Here is a 21951-nt window from a genome sequence, read left to right as displayed (position 1 = left end):
GTTACGTTTTAGAATGTATAATGAAAACCTGGATTTCTACTCAAACACAGAAGAAATATGGTGTAGGCGTGTACTTGTATAATAGGCCAATTTAAAAACATTTTATGACAAGCTTTTAAGAGCTTAACTTTAGTTTTCAGTATCTCAGTGAGGTTATATGCAGAACAGCAATACATTAAGTTGACGCAATTTGTCCAGAAAAAAATTGAAATGGTTAAAATGTAACATTCCCAGTTTAAATTAGAAACTTGCTCCATGACTTATGAAGTCATTTTGGAGCTCAGTTAGTTAAAAAAAAAAAAGACTAATATCATATGGTATACATTAGGTAATCATTTAGTATGTGGCGACATTGCAGTCTGTATCTAAATGAAAAATAAATATTTCAGTCATCAGTTAACCTATGATGTTAACTGTAGAATTTCCAATAATGAATTAAATTCCTAAAAACAATATTTCTTTATTTAAACAGTCCAGGGATATGTTGAAGTATATTTGCCAGGTTCACATTAAGCTGTGATTGCAATATGTTGGGAAGTAATCCATTTACTGCAGTGTTACCCTGGCATTGGTCAGTTGCATACTGCCATTAAAGTCTTTGCTGGTGTCCAAATGAGATGCTGCATGTGCCTTTCAATGTTTCAAACATGTAATAACTGTACAGTACAAGAGTTCATTTTGTTGACAAAATGTCGATCGAGTCAACAATGCTGATTTCGACTGTAAGAATTCAGGCACTCAACTGATAGGTTGACTACATGTAGTGGACATTATCTGCCTCAACTCCTTTCTTTGTCCTTTTCATGCATTTACATTTGACCTGCTATGGGGATTTTATCTTCATCTATTACCCCGTCCTCTTCTCAGCCCTGCATTTTCTGAGTTCTTTGCCTTATGCTTCATCTGCAGTGCAGGGCAGGAACAGAGCTGAGATATCTAGCTTCTATGAAAAGTGACTGTTAGAAACAGAAGAGCTCTCCTTTCTTTTTTTTTTTTTTTTTATATAGAACCTATTCTTCTTTACTTGCAGTCAAGTTCCAAGCCACTCTGCTGCCTTCTTTTTGTGTCATTGTTTTCTGGCCTCAGATTACTCACATAGTTTTAGCTGCCATTGGCTGCTTAACTTCAAATTGCTATATACACACACAGAGAGGGAAAGCCAAAGAATGGACTTTATAGGCACTGCAACAATGGTCATTAAAATTGTTACTAAGTAACAATTTTAATGAACATTGTTGCAGTGCCTATAAAGTCCGTTCTTTGGCCTTCCCTCTCTCTTTGTATACATCAAAAGCTTTACTAGGACTTCGCACTTGGGAGCTCTGATTATATCCCCACAGTTATCACTCTGCATTGGATACTGTCATTTTTCAAGTGCTTAACTTCAAAAGCATATTACCCTTAGCTTTTCCTTATGCTTCACTATTGCCTTTCGATTAAGATCCCATCTAGAGTTTCCTTTGCATGAAGAATGCCCAACTCCCCAATAGTGGCCAGCAAACCTCTTTTGGACATTACAACTTCTCTTTCCACCCCAAAATGGCAACTAAGGCCTGCAGATACTGGATCCTATCACAGATGTCACAGATAATCCAGCAGAATAGCCAACATGAGGAAACATACCACTAGTGGTCTTCTTTACCTCTTGTAGATCTGCAGAGGAGCAGGGGTTGCCCGAATACAAAGTGCTACATAATGTGGGTGCTTGGTGCAAAGTGTTGACTGCAATGGGGTGCAAGGTCCAGAGTTATGGAGGTAACTGTGCATGGTGACGTTTACTTAAGTGTATTTCAGATGAATGCTGCTGTGTTTTTAGTGTAATGATGTATATAGTAGGGTGTTTTGAGTATATTTGGGATACATGCTGTAGTGTTCTGATTGTACTCATGGTCTGGACATACACTTCAAAACTTTTAGAACACAAGAGCAGTTAAAACTCCCCAAATACAATGTACTAGAACATATTAAAACAAAGATTATCCACCCAGCATGTTAACTCATCACCTACAAACAGTAAAATCCCTGAATAAGAAAATAGATTAAAAATAGATTAAAACTTCAAATCAATTGTGTTTCCTGTTTGCTAACATATCTGTGAGAATGACATTTAATATATTGTTTTAATAAGTTACCAGATGAGCATGCCTCGAACATGAAGTCATTGTTTATATGATAATGCTAAACAGAGTCAAGACACTTGAAAAAAGCTTTTTTTTCTGTCTCAAAACAAGCTCAGTATGAAAGATTGTTTAACAATATATTTCAAGGTCTTGTTTCATGCAGACAGACATGTTTGAAATCAAGGCTCAGACATGGCAAAGTTGGTTTAGCAACAATATTGTGAATTGAATCATTTGTTATGCTATATGTGTTTGAGTTTATTATCTTCTAAGCTATTATCTAATGTATGTAGTTTTCAATTTTATTCATGTGAAATATGTTTATTTATAGTAATTCTTCCACAGATTAAAAAGAAGCATCACAAACAAGAACTGGCTCTCCTAATACTTGTATAAAAAGAGTATATAGAAAGAATATTTCATATAAAAAGGTGTATACATTATGCCTGTGCTACTCTGCAACTGTATGAGAACATACCATATTTATATACAGTGAGGAACAGAAGTATTTGAACACCCTGCGATTTTGCATGTTCTCCCACTTAGAAATCATGGAGGGGTCTGAAATTCACATTGTAGGTTCATTCCCACTCTGAGAGACAGAATTTAAAAAAAACATTCAGGAAATCACATTGTATGATTTTTAAAGAATTTATTTGTCTTGCACTGCTGAACATAAGTATTTGAAAACCTAAGAAACAGCAAGAATTCTGGCTCTCAAAGACCTGTTACTGTGCCTTTAAAAAAGTCCACCTCTACTCCACCCATTAATCTAACTTAGTGGCACCTGCCTGAGCTCTTTAAAGACATCTGTCCACCCCACAGTCAGTCAGACGCCAACTACTACCATGGGCAAGACCAAAGAGCTGTCAAAAGACACCAGAGACAAAATTGTGGACCTCCACAAGGCTGGAAAGGGCTACTGGGCAATTGCCAAGCAGCTTGGTGAAAATAGATCAACTGTTGGAGCAATTGTTAGAAAATGGAAGAGGCTAAATACGACTGTCAGTCTCCCTCGGACTGGGGCTCCATGCAAGATCTCACCTCGTGGGTTATCACTGATGATAAGAAAGGTGAGGAATCAGCCCAGAACTACAAGGGAGGAGCTGGTTAATGACATGAAGAGAGCTGGGACCACAGTTTCAAAGGTCACTGTCGGTAGAACACTACGCCGTCATGGTTTCAAATCATGCATTGCATGGAAGGTTCCCCTGCTCAAGTCATCACATGTCCAGGCCCGTCTGAAGTTTGCCAATGACCATCTGGATGATCCAGAGGAGGCATGGGAGAAAGTCATGTGGTCAGATGAGACCAAAGTAGAACTTCACTTGTCGTGTTTGGAGGAAAAAGGATGAGTTGCATCCCAAGAAACCTGACAGATCTAGAGGAGATCCATGTGAGAAGAGGTAGAGAGGGGAGAAGAGATCCAGAGCTGTGCACGGCTGCTTCTCTTCTTACTCTTCCTCTTCACACAGGATTCGAGCAGCAGTAGGAGCCATTGGCTGCTGTCAATCAACTGCAGTGAGGAGGAAGTGGGGGGTGGAGCTAAGCCCCATTGTGGGAGTCTATAGAGCCCGGCTCCATAGACACAAAGCTCGAGAGCAAGCAGACAGCATGTGTTTCCATAGCAATACGGACACACTAAGAAAGGGGAGGAGCCAAGATTGCTGGCGGGGGACATAAGAAGAGGAGGATTGGGTCACACTGTGCAATATCACTGCACAAAGCGGGTGGGTATAACATGTTTGTTATTTTATTTTATTTTTTTAAATACCCTTTAGTAACACTAAGTACAGTGGCACCTTCAACAGTATACAAGCTGAAAAAATGATACATGGAGGCATTACTCATAACAGCCAATCAGAAATCAGCAGTAATTTTTTTAACATAGGTTAGAAAATGCGAATTTCAATAGCTGATTAATTTGGTCCAAGCTGATGCAGCTCAGTTTTCTGAGAACTGTGAATATTCTAATTCTGTGATTCATTACTGAAAAAAACAGCCTGTTCCATAGTATGTAGAAGTCACCCAAGGACATCAGTGAAGAAAAACAGATACAATGCTGTGTATTCCTAAATGCTAATATACTGCAGAGTTAGTAACAATTAGTCACCACGGAATATTTCTTACATATTGCTCATCCATGAAAGGTTACTGTGTGACGAAATCAAATTACAGTCATCAAAACAGTGACTTATACCTGTGCTGCCATTTTATTAGAAAGTAATGAAGACAGAACGGGTATTTACTGTATTGTATGTCTATATGCACTAAATATAGCCGTTTCGTTTTCTAAACGGGGTACCATTGTACTTTTACTGCTTTAAGGCTCAAATGAACAAAGTGCTGCAAACAATGGATTTAATAGATTCAAGTCTTTTATTCTGAGAAATAAACATAGCAACATACTGCCTATTTTCAGTGTGATATTATTATCAAGGATATAAGAAAACAGTAGATGTAGTTCAATGTCAACAGCACACACTTTAGTCTTCATTTCCCTCTTTTCTCCATAAAGTAATTAGCTTGAACATCTGCTGTAGACATTGAAACAGATTTGTTTTAATATTATATTTAACAAGCCCTTTAAATCCACACATACTCACGCTAACCCTTTTGTTATAACTCTATTTTAAAAACATTCTTTTTTCCACAAGCTAAAAATGTCCAACACATAGCACACTGGGTTTGGCATTCACAAAGCATTTTACCAAAACATCGATATTTGACTATTTAAATACCAAGACCTCAAATAAAGATCTGGATACACAAAAATATCCAGCTCCTTTGGCATAACATTTTGTCCATACTGTCATCACCCAGGGAACCTACTGAGTGCAGGGGATGACACAAACGGGGGCTACTGTGCTCCTGTATATTGAACCATTTGATCTAACAGACACCTTCAAGCAGTAGAATGCTTGGCATGCAATGGAAGCATGCACCAAGTATTTCATTATTATTTATTACAGGCACTTCTATAGAAACTATCAATTTACGAAGCGTTTTACATATACATTGTACATTCACATCAGTCCCTAACCTTCAAGGAGCGTACAATCTAAAGTCTCCAACTCACATTCATACACACACATACTAGGGCCAATTTAGACAGGATCCAATCAGGGAAGGACTGACAACTCATGGGGCCCCCGGGCAATAGGGGATCATGGGGCCCCTGTGTCCTTGCCCAAACTCAAAAAAGCCTATGAAAAAGGTACCAGGGGCATCTCATGGGGCCCCCTACTGACCCCGGGCCCTCAGGCAGTGCCCGAGTTTCCTAATTTTTTTTTATTTTTTTTAAAGTCCACAAATGTGCAACTATAACGAAAAACCCATAAGTGTTCACAAAAAAAGTGCAAGTGCAAAACACCACACGAAAAAGTGCACTTAGGGGTATGCTTTGTCCTTCCCCTGAATCATGTGACTGCCGCGACGGCGAATCACAGCAGTCACATGACCTTAAAACCCCGCCTCCCGGCTTCTGAAACCCTTAAAGGGCCGGGAGGCGCCGGCGCCAAGGGGTTAATCAAGATGGCAGACAACAGTGTTAGTGAGTGCATGCAACAGTGTGTGGTGGTGAAGTTTCTTGGGGACAAAGGTGTAAAACCCACAGATATCTACAGAAGACTTCAAGCACAGTACTGTGGTGAGACGCTCAGCCGCAATAAGACAACTGAATGGTGTAAACATTTCAAAGATGGCTGTACGTCCGTCAGTGACGATCCTGGCAGTGGTGGTTCCCACGCCACAGCAGTCATTCCTGTAAACATTCAGCGCATGGATTGCCTGATCCTGGATAATCGACGCATAACCTGTTGTGAAACTGCACAAGAGACAAATATGTCTGTGGGAACACTGAAAAAATGATGATGAAGTAAAGCAGGCTGTCCGAGGATAGTTCAGGCGTACTGACAAATCTTTCTATGTCGAAGCTTTCCAGGCACTAGTTAAACTTTGGTATAAGTGTATGAATGTAGAAGGGGAGTATGTAAAAAATAAATGCAGTGTACTCTCTCTGAAATTTGTTCTTTTTATTATATAAACTCAAAAGTCCTGGTTTGACTTGAACTCCTTTTGTACATCTGTGAGGTGAGTGAAGCTAGAACCAAATTTATAACATACAGAGATACAACAAACTGTCATAAAATCCCTAATCACAATGTAATTCAGTGCTATCAAAACAAACAGCCTTTTCTTCATTTCTTATCACTTCTGGTGTTAAGGCCCATTCATCCCACACTGTGTTGCACTGCATTAAACAGCTCAATCAAAATGAATAGACTGAAATGCACTATGAAGCATATGAAAATAAGACAGGCTGCATTTCCTGCATTGTTGGATTTGGGTCGCCATTGAATAGCACAATGTTGCAGCAACAATGATCACCAGGTCAAATAGAAAGGTGAACTCTGCCCAGCAGGGGCACAGACATACATAAGAACCTGACAGAGGTTCTAATGCTTTCCTACTCTATCCAAAACTGGAAAAGACAGTTTTTAGGGGAGATAAGTCATTCATAAGAAGTGAAGCAAAGAGAATAACTGTGATATTGCCCAAATCAGCCAGTGGTTTGCATTTATTTTGGCTACCGTGGATTAACCCTCCATTTTCCTCTATTCTACGTTTTGTAAAGTTCTATCTTTTTCTCTCCAAAATCTTATATCTTTGCCATCTAACAAAATATACAAATGCCAGGAATATCAGAGTCTTGGTTCCAACTTGACCATTACTAGCAATAACAGAAAAAAAGAGGTTATATGAAAACTTCCAAATGTATTACAGCTGGCTGGGAAGATTTAGACATTTTCTACTGACAGACTTAAGAAACTGCACATGGTTTATTACATCTTTCATGGATGGATAAAGCATAGTTTATATTATTTCAGACTTAACACAGAAAATGAAAATAATGACAATGGCAAACCAATCCAAAGGCAAAAAGGACCCATAGATTTCTAAAATAAATATAGTTGCATTTTTAAATCAATGTTTTTCTCTCTCTCTTTTCAATAGTAAGTAATGCTTTAAAATGACCTTTAGGAAGGATTTTTCTAATGACTAGATGGTTTGGTTAAGCACCTGTGACCGCTTTCTGCCTGAAAGGTCAGACTCATAAGCACTTGGGTTATGTTAAAGTACTTTTTATTTTACACACTTGGTTGATGCATGCAGTTTAAATGGAAAAGGAATCTCATTATGTAAGCCTCAGTGAAAGACATATTTAGATAATGGAGTGATTAGCAGATGACAAAAATGGTGACATCACTTAACAGCTCAGAAGGAAAAAATACAAGCTAAAGATTAACCATTTCCAGACATTTTTATTTTGGAAGATGATTACTAAATGCTACTTAGTATCAGGAGGGCTACTGCAGGGATTACTATTAATGATACTACAGGGGGCCTCAGAACAATGTCATGTATAACATAATATCATGCCAGACTCTGGACATTGTCCTCTATCCAGGTTAACTGGAATTTGTATTATATGATGTCAGAATTGGGACAATGTCCTCTATTTCTGAAGTCTGCAATCAGTATAGTATGACATCAGACTCAGTACACTGCCCTCTATGCCTATAAACCAGAACTGGTATTTTATGTTGACAGAATCAGGTTACTGTCCTCTGTCCCTGTATTATATGATGTCAGACTGAGGACACTGTTCTCTGTCCCTCTAAACCAGAAATAGTATAATATGACATCAAGACTATGTCATCTATCTCAGAAATTTGGAATTGCTACATTTTACTGTAAATTCTCGTATAAGACAGTGTCCTACATTTGGCAGCTATTTCTTGTTGTAGTCTATGAAAGTTCTTGCAATACATTTTTGAACAACATAACTGTACTAGAGAACAGATTCTTTATTAATAGAAATAATTGCTTTAGATCTGTAAATTGGAACAATTAAAATTTCTCCCTGAACAAACACAGCATATAACTAGTGTAGAGCTATCAGGCAAACAGATATACTGAAGAACAGTATAACATTTGCATCAATGTTCTTCTAGGAGTAAATTCCCAGCATGCCCTATATGCTCTTGATCGGCTGTGAATGGTCACATGCAATCCAGTGCAATAGCTTTTACCATAGCATTATATAATTTGCAACCAAGCATTTTAAACATTAACTGAATATTCTCATCGAACAAAATATATCAGTCACTACGTTTATACCCCCAGCCAAAGTTGGCTTGAAATATGCTACCTTTTATTTCAAATCTAGTACTACATTTGCACACAATTCCATGTCAAAAAGACTTTAGCAGGTTACAAGACTCTAGAGTGGTGACATGACAATAGACAGACCTGATGTCAAACTAGAGCCTCCTAAATGTGCACAACCTATTCATATATTCACTCTTTGGAACAGGGAAGGGTCACAATGAATGTTTTTTTTCTAACAAGACTGTGATCATGTAAAACAAAAACAGTACTAAACGGCAGTACCCACAAAAGTGATTTGAAATCCCTTTTCACACTAATGCAAACAAAAGAAAATGTAATAGTAACTATAAATCACAATGTTACATTCTTGATTTAATATCTCATAGACAAGAAATGTTCAGGTTCGCAGCAGGATACAGAAGCCTATACAAATTGCAATACCTACTGGCAGTGAAGCACTAAATTGACATCTCCTCCACGGTGCTCACACAGGGTAGAAATAACTTGTTCATAGAAAATGTCATTTATATCAGCCCATCCAGCAACATTTGCAAAGGTAATGCATAACTTATATATGGGTGCTAAAGCCTACATAGAAGCTATAACAAAATATTACGTTGTAAAGGGTTTTATGGAAATACAAAAAAATTCTGACAAAAATTGGCTTCAAGATTATACATAAATCAGACAATTTACAATTACAGTTTTGTACAACTTTTGGCCTGTTTATAACAGCAAAACTGTGGGAAAGAGTCTAAAATCTTCAGGATTAAAGTGGTGCTGAACCCAAACCTATATTCCCATTCATTCTTCATTAATAATTACAATGTCCCTCTATCCAACTCACCCCTCCCCTTTTATAAAACTATGCTTTTTAATTATCCCCAGTTTTGGTCCTTCTGGACTTCTAAAAAGGAGGGGGCTTTGCGTCTGTTTGGCTTAAATATGCAAGTCATGGGAAAAGAGTTAAGGCCTGCATGGATGGGTTTTGGGCTTGTGTTGATGGCATCGGTTTGACATCAGATTGAGATGCTTAGGAGATCATTCAAATATCACTGACAGGTGAATTTCACCTGCAATTGACATCTTTCTGATCTGCATATGACCAACTTCAAGTGTGTTTTTCATTCTCACAGACTTGTATGGGATTACAAAACCCATCTGTTGCAAACAAAAGCCTATCAACACAGGCTTTGAGCCAGGTCCCGCAGTGGTAACATTGAAGCTCAATACTATTTCAATTGGCAATAAAAACTGTGCGGGTGCAAATTACTGCATATTTAGACACAAGGGGTGATCAGATTGAATCTCCCACAAAGACAAAACATTGGTGTCAGAAGGCTCTGATGAGAAATGAACTATATCCTGAATTTACTCCATACCGGTTCCAGCCAGTAAAGCTTAACATCGCCTGGGTTATGTGTGAAACGCGATTGTTCTTCAAACACATCTTCATAATAAGAGTGTAAATTTCTGCCCTGGGTCAAGGCAAGTCAGAGACATGTGAGCTGGGCTTAGTGGAAATGTGGCACAGATTATTGTGACTGGGACTTAAGTGCCTGTCAGGGAGTGCCATAAAAGGAGCTGTACAGTGGGGTTCACATGACTGAGGTTGGTTGGGATACCAATTTATACTCAACACATTTTTTTTTCCTGACCCATATTATTTCTGAAGATCTCCCACTAATTTATGTGATCAAAGACACTATGCTGCCTTCGAAACATTCCCAACATATTGTAAGAGGCATCTGTGGTGCTTGCAGCCATTAACAAAGTCTCCATAGGTATTTACACTAGCATTCATCAGAAAAAAAAGTATTTATGGTGATATATAAGCTCACTATAGCAAGAAACCATTAAAGTAGAAGTCCTTTTTTTAGCCCCCTCGTTAAAAAAGTATTTAAAGTCCTATTTACTCTTAACCCTCTTCATGCTCCAGTGCTATCCTCCTCTGCTCAGCGTCAGCAGCCCTCTTCAGACAAATGGACAGTGATGACATTCTTCCAATTTCCTGGGAGCCCAGCCTGTCATTTACAGGAACCCCAAGAAGGACATCATCATGCAGGCTGGGCTCAGGTCTGAGCAATGCTCAAATAACATTATTTGAATGCTGCTCAGTCCAGGATAAATGCTACAACATGCCAGAGGAAGCTACGGTGATATCATCAGACTGGCTACAATACTGCAGGGAAAAAGCATGTATAGCGATTTATGTAAACAAATTCCAGTAGGAACAAAAGGGAGGGGGAGTTGGATAGATAGTTCAAATGTCTGGAGTTCTGATTTAAGTACAGGAGAGTTCAGGCACAGCGAAGTGATTGTAGTCATAAAGTAATTATTAAATAGTTATGTGTTATCCCACGCTACCAACTAAAAAGTGACTCCAAAAGCCGTCACTTCCGGTCTTGGGACTAGACACCTGGCTCTGCCCAATGCGTGTCATAACAGGACCCCTGAAGAAGTCACGTGACCATGACGATACACACTGGGAAGTGCCAGGGGCCGAGACTGAAAATGACGAGAGCCGTGGCCCTGCAGTCTGTCATTTTATGCTTGTAATCAGTCTTTTAATGTAAGTGCAATATCTTTAATAAATATTCCTTTTCACAACATACTACACCATGAGGACATTCTCCGTTGCATGGGCTTGGTTGCAGAGTTGATATCGGAGATTTAAAGGGCCATACACCTGGCAAGTGGAAAGCATTCTATACGATCTGGAAGATACTCAGCTACAGTAGTGCAAGGTCTGAGATCTACCCCATGCTGGGGAAAGTGTGTCTGACCTGGTTGCATTCAGGTCTAACAGTGAGCGTATATATGAATGGTGGTGGGAGTCACTGTGTATGGATCTAGATTATTACCGCGGATGGTGAAATTTAACACAAGGAACAATATTGTTTGAAGAGTATTAAATTTTATGAACTGCGAATATGCACAAAAATGATTGTTTGGCGTATTTATTTTCATATCTGTTTATTAACATTTAATAGTGGTTCACAGTTGTGTTATTGCACCATATAAATTGATTAGGGAAAGTTCAACCAAAATATTTATTTTAGTATAAAGTAATTACTGCTAGCAGTGTGTCGTAACATTATGCAGGGATGATAGTATGGCTTCTTCGATATGTATAAGGCAAAATGACATGCATGTCATGCAAGCTCAACTCATTTTCCCTGAGGCACGTTGTTTCAAAAAAGTCTGTATAAAAACAGGCTGTACTCAACTATGCAAGTCCAAGGAATCAATGGGCTTCTGTAGGGTCTTTGTGCTGTGGGTGCAATTTAAACCCATCAGCCAGCATAACTTATGCAACACAGAATTACTGTCCTTTCAGTTCAGTATTCTTAACATCTTCCAGCTTCTTCCAGCTGGTTTAAGACAAAAAGAAAATATCTGTTCAGATTCTAATTTTAAGCATTTATGAGTTATGTACATACCACTCTCAAGGATGTGGTCAGGCTTAAATTTATTTTTAATCGCCTGTTCTAAGCATTTGTTGAATAATTAACATGTTATAAATAAGCAGCGGGCTGTTTGCATCATGACACTACAAATGAGTCTGAAATACATTTTACAGCCCATTTGGAGACCAAGAACAAATATATATAGTTTGGCAGAACTTGATATATTGTGTGATGCTATGTTCTTACTGTTTTTTTTTTTTTTAATTATAGGTCACTTTAACCCCTTCATGCCATACCTCCTGGCCCTTTAAGAGCTTCTAAACGCTGGAAGGCATGCATTCATGCGACCATTGTGATTGACTGCCACAGCAGTCACATAATCGAAAACCTCCCGATTACACCTATGCATCGAAAGTTTTTTGGTCCCTGCCCGTAACTGTGCTTGGAGTGCGCAAGGCATGTACCCTCAGCACAGAAAAGTGTTTACATTGGGCCGCATATATGCAGCCTCTCAATGTTAAGGTCCACCGGCTGAGAGACCACATACAGGTGTACCACCGTGGGAAGAGGTTAAAGTGAGAAAACAGTAAAAATGTTTTTCTAATGATTTGAAAAGAGTTAGGAAGGGTTAGGACCGCTGGCTTTCCCCTCACTTTCTGTCCCAGTGACTTCAAGTAGGTAAACCTACGCTACCAACAATCATTTAATTGACATGTCCCAATTGTAGAGATTATCCTTACTTCTTGCCCCAAGGGCCCAGAGTACAAAAAGAATAACTACAAAAAATGTCTACAAAAAAGTCTAACGGGACTTCCATTTTAAGGCATTTTAGGGCAAGCTTGCAGGTTGCAAATGTGGACTGCTGACCTCCCTTTGTGAAAATGCAATTGCTGCTTCCTGAATATTTTGACTGGACAGTGAGGCAGCCCATCATTACCATAGGTCAATAGAAATATGTTCAAGGTGGAAGGTAGTGATATTATCAAAAAGTACCTTTAGATGTCTGCATAAGTAATATTCCTTTAATGACAGAGTATCCCTAAAAGTAACTGCATGTAAAGGATTATAACTTTTTAAAAATGTGTATATTTTTATATAACCTGAGATACTTTATTTGTAGTTTGCTTATGATGGACCCCATACCTGTATGCAGAGTTGAAGAACATGTTCAAAGGAGCCTCACATTTGCAATACATTTAAAAATCTGGAAGCTGTGCCTAAACAATGAAACCAGATCTCTTGATTTTTTTTCTCTCCTTCATTACATCCTGAAATATTACCCTTTCAGGTCTGCATGTAATTACATGTAATAGTCATTGTGCATTAAAATGCACATAAAAAACCCTCATAAGAACATCTGCCAAATGTCTTGAAGTTAGCAGGGAAAAAAATTCAACACAATATTCTACTTTTGACAAAATACTATTACATAAGCCTTTTGTTCTGCTAATATTTTAACATTTTTTGTACATTACCTTATGTGCTGCACAAACAACATCTGAAATGTGTGCAGTGGTAAATTATGCAAGAGATATGTCAACATGAAATAAACTTAGCTTTTTGCATCAAATCAATCTCAGAATGTATTCATTAAAAAAATAAAAAACAAAACAGATGGGTGAACTTTAAAGACAATTGCTCAAAGTGGCCTGATATGGAACTGATTGAAGAAATGTGTTGGAAATAAAAAGCAACAATTTTAGCTGCATTATCTGTATATACCTTTTGGGCCAAGATTTAAGACAGCAAGCTTAGAGAAGGCAACAATAATGCTAAATAAATATGTGGTCCTTTTGTAATTTGGATAAAGTCAGCAGCAGACCTGGGGAAATGTATGCATGCATTGATGGAAGGCATCACAAGATTCTCTGTAGCTTCGGCATAATACATAACTGCGCAGTCAAATGGAAGCTCTACTGGTGCACTAAGAACCTCATTCTGGCTTCAATATTTGCATAACTAAATATTACAGTCAAGGTTAAAAAGGACAGTGGCTACAGATAGGTAAACCGATAAGTGTGGGTCAACATCCAAACTGGACCAAGTTCTGTTGAAATACCAGGCAAGCTGTAGTTTTATTGAGAATATTTGAAAGAAAAAGCATGCCCCCTCCGCATCAATCCAGGGCACCAGGCACACAGACTGGTGTCACCATGGGACAAGGCTTTCAGTGTGCCAAAAGTGATGCCAGATTTAAAAATGCATTTTAAAAAATAGAAACTACCTCAACACATTACTTTCATCAAAAAGAAATCCATTGCAGCCTCTGTCTGCACTCATCCAGGCCCATGTCCTCCTATGATAGGCACACAGCTGTACACACATCTTTAGAGTAAATGCCCTTTGTTAGAGCTCTTACCTCTCATAATGCCTACGTGTGCATGTCGCAGCACTAGTACTTCCTGGATTGCCACCTAGTTCATCATATATATGTTTCCATTGCCTCCGTGCAGTAATCTGTGTAATAAAAACAGGAGCATTCATATTAATGATTTGTTATATTATTCACATTGTGATACTGCAATTGTATTCTGTGCATATTGTACAAGATACATTTATTGTGCAACATAGTGCAAATAGCCATGATGTACAGTGTCCAACAGCAACCAGACTTTGACATTCATTAGTCTAGCCTACATATGTTTACAGCTGAGCTTCAGGCTGATAACAAACACCATTTACTGCAGTTATGTTTCCATTAACAAATCATTCAATGTATTTTTAGATATAGCTGGTATAAGATCTTGAATCTGTATTTAGATTAGCTTCCTCTCCGCACAGCAACACTTAATAGTGGGAAGGTCAGGATTATTAAACAGTAAATGTATGCTTACAGGAGGGAAGAGCATTGATAAACCCTATCGATGTGCATCTGCTGCTTTACTGTCCAACCAGCAGCCTACTGAAAGCATAAACCATTGATTGAGCACTAGACTAAAACAGCCTATAGATTATTTGATTATTTGCTTGATTCCCCCATCAACAGTCAGCGCTATTGTGTTCTGCTGGTGGTGGGGCCCAGGGAGCCTTCCTAGTCAGGAGAACACAATGATTACTGCTAGCGGCTATAGTTGCTGGAAGTAATTGCATGTTAAAAATCCAACAGGCTGGTTGTACCCAAATTGATTGATGGATGGATGGCTTAAATGGTAAGAGTCCAAATTGCTTTAATGCTTCACACATTAAACAGCCATTACTGTTTTTTGGGCCATGCCACTCTCCTTTCATCAGGACTACCAAAAAGATTACAAATAAATGTAGACAATATGATACATTTCCATATGAGTAATCCAAAAACACGTAATAATCATGAACGATATGTATATTGGCAATCTATATGCGAATATGAACAAAACAAGAAAAACCCTCCATATAAATATTCAAATAACTTCAGAGCTATTAAAAACACTTTATGAAATGTAATAAAAACATATATTTTCTGAGCAGATAATTTGAAAACAGGTTGCTATATCACATATTTCATAAAGTACATCTTAAATTAACAGCTGCATTTCTAGCAATATAACAATGCAACAAAAAACAAACTCATACCTTAACTATGAATAGATAATGGAGCAATGTTTATACCAAACTCATACATAATAAAATATACTCTACAAATTCTGTCATTTGTCTAAATCTATCATGCTTAAAACTAAAAGATGCATCAGTCCTAACTGTGCTTACAATTGTTTATATATAGGGTGCACAGGATGCCAGGGATGGGTTCTGGACCAGAGATATATTTCAACACTATTTGGGCTGTGGCTCCTTTAAGGGTGAGTTTAAGGGACCTTTTAGTACTCAGGGGTTCTCACCCATGCAGGTGAGGGGTTCTGGGGTAGTCCAGTCAGAGAGAAGATGACTGAATTCAATACTCTCCGGATTGGTTTACAAGTCCTAATTTGGGACCTGGAATTCGAAGGCTCAGAGAGACACTGGGTGGAAAACAGCATCCAAACCCTGATTACAGGGACATTGGACCCAGAGTTAACCCACCTGCAAGAGTGGCTTGCAAAACACCAGGAAGGGGTCAGCAGGTGTATATGAAGTGGTGGGGATCCTGCCCTCTGAGGTAGGTTTCACCATGACTCCTTGTGGTCACAGTGTAGAGCAGTGTTTCTCAACCTTTTTTCAGTCTAGGCACCCTTTAAAATGATGCACAATCTCAGGGTACCCCATTCTAAAATGATTCATTCTTCCAAAGCAAATACACCTTTGCAGACTGGTACTAACTAGTATTCCAGTGTTTCTCTTCTCCCTCTGTTTCTGTCCCTCACTCCGTTAATATGACCCCAGTGCTGACAAACAGGGGCAAAGGGGGTGCAAACAAGGATGTTGTGTAGGTACCCGATATCCTCCTTATTGACGTCCTTGGTTGTTAGGACGCCAGTGGCTAGAACATTGTAATGGTGCACAATGAAAACCTGTGTCTTTGTGTAATTAAAATGCAGGTTAATCCATTTGCTGGGTTGTATAAGATTTTTGGGTAATCTTTAGGTATTTTGCCAAGGCATTCCTAAAGAAACCTGAAGTCAACCCAGGGTGCCGAGGCACCATGGCTGAAAAAGCCTGGTGTACAAGATGCAGAGAGAAATTATCAGTGTGGCTTCGTGCACTATAAAGGACTGATCCGAAGAGAAGAAAAGAGAAAAAAAAAGCAAAAACATACATGCATAGATCTTCTGGGGGGAGGGAGGCTAATATTTTGGAGGGGCTCAGTCTGCTGCATTTAGCCGTTTGGCTGAAGCTATTACATTTCTGACTGGTTGCTACAGATTACCATTGATCCTTGTTTCTTCCATTACAACTCTATATAAATGCTCACATATTGCAGTTATAACACGTTGACATGACAAATATCTGTGTATAATCTGTACATATGCTGGATTCCTCACAGACTTTATTGGCTAGTGAGTTATTTGAGTGCCCTAGTTTTCTGCAAGTCACAGAGGAGAATCATTAAACTTGAATACATCTTTCATATGCTTTCAGGACAAAGATACTGATTTACATTTACTGCAGCACTGCAACAGGATAAATACATTCAGCTGCAATAAATTCCATACATTAGAAAATTGTCTGACCTGGGAAAAATTCCCCATACCCACTAAAGCCACATACAGTCATGGCCGAAATTGTTGGCACCCTTGATATTTCTCCAGGAAATCATGTATTTCTCACGAAACGTATTGCATTAACACATGTTTTGCTATACACATGTTTATTCCCTTTGTGTGTATTGGGACAAAACAAAAAAAGGGAGGAAAGAAAGCAAATTCGACATAATGTCACACAAACCTCCAAAAATGGGCTGGACAAAAGTATTGGCACCCTTTCACAACTGCGGATAAATAAGAATGTTACAAGCATGTGATGCTCCTGTAAACTCACCTGGGGCAAGTAACAGGTGTGGGCAATATAGAAATCACACCTGAAAGCAGATAAAAAGGAGAGACGTTCACTTAACCTTTGCATTGTGTGTCTGTCTGTGCCACACTAAGCATGGACAACAGAAAGAGGAGACGAGAACTGTCTGAGGACCTGAGAACCAAAATTGTGGCAAAATATCAACAATCTCAAGGTTACAAGTCCATCTCCAGAGAACTAGATTTGCCTTTGTCCACAGTGCGCAACATTATCAAGAAGTTTGCAACCCATGGCACTGTAGCTAATCTCCCTGGTCGTGGACGGATGAGGAAAATTGATGAAAGATTGCAACGCAGAATAGTCCGGATGGTGGATAAGCAGCCCCAAACATGTTCCAAAGACATTCAAGCTGTCCTGCAGGCTCAGGGAGCATCAGTGTCAGCGCGAACTATCCGTCGACATTTAAATGAAATGAAACGCTATGGCAGGAGACCCAGGAGGACCCCACTGCTGACACAGAGACATAAAAAAGCAAGACTACAGTTTGCCAAAATGTACTTGAGTAAGCCAAAAGCCTTCTGGGAAAACGTCTTGTGGACAGATGAGACCAAGATAGAGCTTTTCGGTAAAGCACATCATTCTACTGTTTACCGAAAACGGAATGAGGCCTACAAAGAACAAAACACAGTACCTACGGTAAAATATGGTGGAGGTTCAATGATGTTTTGGGGTTGTTTTGCTGCCTCTGGCACTGGGTGCCTTGACTGTGTGCAAGGCATCATGAAATCTGAGGATTACCAAAGGATTTTGGGTCGCACTGTAGGGCCCAGTGTCAGAAAGCTGGGTTTGCGTCCAAGATCCTGGGTCTTCCAGCAGGACAATGACCCCAAACATACGTCAAAAAGCACTCAGAAATGGATGGCAAAGAAGCGCTGGAGAGTTCTGAAGTGGCCAGCAATGAGCCCAGATCTAAATCCCATTGAACACCTGTGGAGAGATCTTAAAATTGCTGTTGGGAAAAGGTGTCCTTCCAATAAGAGAGACCTGGAGCTGTTTGCAAAGGAAGAGTGGTCCAAAATTCCGGGTGAGAGGTGTCAGAAGCTTATTGATGGTTATAGGAAGCGACTGATTTCAGTTATGTTTTCCAAAGGGTGTGCAACCAAATATTAAGTTAAGGGTGCCAATACTTTTGTCCAGCCCATTTTTGGGGTTTTGTGTGACATTATGTCATATTTGCTTTTCTGCCTCTGTTTTATATTTGTTCCAATACATACAAAGGGAATAAACATGTGTATAGCAAAACATGTGTTAATGCAATACCTTTTTTGTGTGAAATACTTGATTTTCAGGAAAAATATCAAGGGTGCCAACAATTTCGGCCATGACTGTATAGTCTTTAGCACATACAGGCTATTACCATCTTTTCAATTATGTTTAAAACAAATATGTGCATTTATCTTGTTAAAGAAAACAGTTTTTATCTAAAAATACTAATTATATATGTACATGGGGCTGCCATATTTGCTCATTACTCATTGTTTCCTTTCCTGCAGTGCTATATAGTGTTTGTACTTTACGGTTCTTCTCTCAATTCAACTCTATTAGGCAGGACATACTTTAATTTTTGTTTTGGCGTTCAACCAGTGGGTTGAATGAAGAAAAAAAAAGACCAGATTCCCTCATCCACACACTTGATGTGGATCGGGGAATAACTCCACCTGATATTGTGTTCTAATGGCAGCAAGCCTCCCCTGCCGTCAGAATACATTGATCAGTGCAGATACCTATAGCTGGTGGCGATGATCATTCAGGAAATACCTGACAGGCTGGCTGTATGAAGTCAATCAGTAGATCGACTTCTGTACAACCAGTCTGTCCATACATGGATTGAAATTTTACTGGTTGCTGCTGAATCATCAGAATTTCATTCCATGTATGGCCACCTTTAAAGCAATTCTAATGGCTCATTTTGTTTGGGGGGGGGGGGGGGGGAAAGAGAGAAATAACAAACAAGTTATACTAACCTACTACTGTGCAGTGGTTTTGCACACAGCAGCCTGGATCCTCTTCTCGGGACCCCCACAGGCTCTCCTTGCACCTCCCTCCTGTTGGTGCCCCCACAGCAAGCAGCTTGCTATGGGGGCACCTGCTGCTCCATGTGTCTATTCACACATGGAGCCGCAGATTGGCCCCGCCCCCTCTCCTCATTGGCTGACTGGCTGTGATTGACAGCAGGGGGAGCCAACGGAAGAGACCCGGGACAGCCGAGGCTGTCATTCACATCACTGGATCGCGATGAGGCTCAGGTAAGTATTGGGGGGGCTGGGGGCACTGCTGCACACAGAAGGTTTTTTACCTTCATGCATAGGATGCATGAAGGTAAAAAAACCTTGAGTTTTTACAACCGCTTTCATCTACCAACACACTGAAAATAATGCATTACCTACATATCTGATATTTTATCTTAACATAAAGGTAAGATGTCTTATCTACCCTGCCTCTAGTGGCTAATCTACAAATCTCTACATGTAATACAATAAAACAGTTTAGGGAAGAACAAACATATGGGGTAAATATAGAAAAAGAAAACACTGCAAAAATAGCTCAAAATATGCATTTATTAGAAAAATATTATAATAATAATTTATTAGAAATAATTATACACATGCATCCAGCTTCTCTCAATGTTTTTGAAACAAGGACTTCAACATACACAGGCACTGCAGTACATTTTAAAATGCAACCAAACTTGTTAAAGGCAGCTGGATACTTTCTGAGCTTGTTTTCCTTGGAAAGCATACTCATTCTGAGTAGAAAGGCCTTTCCCCTGTCAGAATGCTTCATAGTGGGACTACTGTTCTCTGCATGTAAGCAGTGGTCTCCCTCCAGAGGTCAGACACACTTCCTGTTGAGTCAGACCTATGAATCTTCAATCAGGAAAGCTCATGATCCATGCTGATCTGGGAGCCCAAGCGGTCAGTCTGAGGTGTTGAGGTGTGTCGGACCTCTACAGAGAGACCACTGCTTCCAAACAGAAAGCAAGGGTCCTTCTCTTCATCATTACTAGATTAAACTGGACTTTCAATTGGGCTTTAATGTGATGCAACAATACATGAATGCTAAGCAACCATCAGAAATGCTAAGCAACCATCAGAAATGTTTTAGGTGCTTTCTTTGTTCCTAGGTATACAAGGCCACAAAAACCACCATTGATCGGCTGATAAGTACTGCCTCCACTAAGAACTCTACTTCTCTAGCCCTCTAATAATACATAGAGAGGAGGTGATGTAAGGTAAAATGGGTAATATTTAACATAAAAGAAAAACAGCAAAACAAATGTGAAAAGCCAGCAAGTCATAGCCTGTATTAAGGTACCATTATGTATATCCACTTTCATTATTTTACTTGTTTTGAACTTAATTCATAATAATAATAATGAATCTTATTCTCAAGCCTTAAACTTGCCGACATCCAAAAAAAACTGCATGTTTTTCAAGTTTACATGCGTGTAAAATTACAGAGAAGGGGGAAAAAAGATACCCAAGATTACAGTATCCAGCAATTAAACAGAAATACATTTCATCTAATCAAAGCAGAATCTGGAAACAATTACTGCTGACATCTCTCATTTCTCTAGTACAGATGTCATATCTTGAGAATGTGTTTTATTTCAATGCTGTAAGTTGCAGGGGAAAAAAAACAACAAAAAAATGATCTCAATCTTTTTTGCTTTATCTAATGTTTTCTTGGTTCAAAGAACATAGTGTGCACTCCGTGACCATCAAAATGTATTTGTGAGCTAAATATAGAGCACTCATGTCAGATAGCATTAGTTAATAAAAACGAGAGAGAGAATTTTCTGAATAACTGATAACTTCCTGTTTATCTGCTGGTGGCTTTTCACCCATTAAGCTATTTTACACCACAATTACAGCAGAGAGAAGCAAAACTCACTTTCTTAATGGCCCGGTCTGATTATGTTTTAAAGCTTTTAAACACATTCTACATTATTAGACATGAGCAGATGTCAGGTATTTTGCCAAGTGAAGTTTTCATTTTTTTTTTTTTACAATCTTGGCTGCTTATACAATAATAAGCTTTTTCTTAACATGGGAAAAAATTACAGACCCAACTAATTTCCTTGACGGGGAAGAGTTACATGTGTTTTCCACTTGTACTTTTTTACGACAAGTTTACAATTCTTCTAAAGCTGGAATTAATCAAGCTTCGCTTCAAGACTGTTTCAATAAACCCCCAATGTACTTTGCTATTCTGAAATATTGTTTATATAAGCTTTTATTCAAAATTGGTTAAACTGGGAAAAAGGCATTGCACAATTCATGCTTCTCAAACAATCCCAGAGATATGTATTCTTAAGGCTGATCTTTTGCCAAGAGCTAGAATTTCAAACTATGCTCAGCAAAAATGTTTTGCTCCCACTGCCTGTGTGTGTTGAAGGGTCAGCTCATTAAAGAGAGATACAGTATTTTAGTTATAGATGGAGCTTTGTGGACTGAGTCATTCTCTGGCTTGTTATGTGTCATGGATACTCCAACAGTGAAATCTCTGTGTATAACTCCTGACTCTGTTCCTGTCTACCTAGGTTCTGCCAATCTTAGCATGTTCTGCCAACCTCATGTTGCATTCTCGATGATATAAAAGCAATTATTAATTTAACAGTGAGAATGGGAACCTATCATAATGACTATGACAGGCGTGCTGACCTTAAACACCCGAACACAGAGATTCAAGTCCACCTGAGAGATCCAAGAAGCTTTAAGATGGTTCTAAGCTGAACTACATGCAAACAAGTAAATACATTATTAAAATACAGATTATAGGAGCTGTTTTGGCTTCCATGAAATGTGTATTTGTAT

General features: G+C 38.9%; 1 protein-coding gene across 2 annotated transcripts in view; it reads right to left on the bottom strand.

Annotated features, from left to right (window-relative positions):
• ARID5B (AT-rich interaction domain 5B) overlaps positions 1-21951 on the bottom strand; it is a 392920-nt gene that overhangs the window by 38804 nt on the left and 332165 nt on the right. For both annotated transcript variants that reach the window (XM_089683203.1, XM_089683204.1), the window contains one exon: positions 14064-14161. In XM_089683203.1, coding sequence (XP_089539329.1) covers positions 14064-14161 — 98 coding nt within the window. The remainder of the gene's footprint in view (positions 1-14063; positions 14162-21951) is intronic.

This window comes from Staurois parvus, unplaced genomic scaffold (assembly GCF_062004578.1).
Source record: "Staurois parvus isolate SC_StPar_1 unplaced genomic scaffold, SC_StPar_1.0 ptg000303l, whole genome shotgun sequence".
NCBI classification, from domain to species: domain Eukaryota; kingdom Metazoa; phylum Chordata; class Amphibia; order Anura; family Ranidae; genus Staurois; species Staurois parvus.
This window is presented reverse-complemented; position numbering and strand designations above follow the sequence as displayed.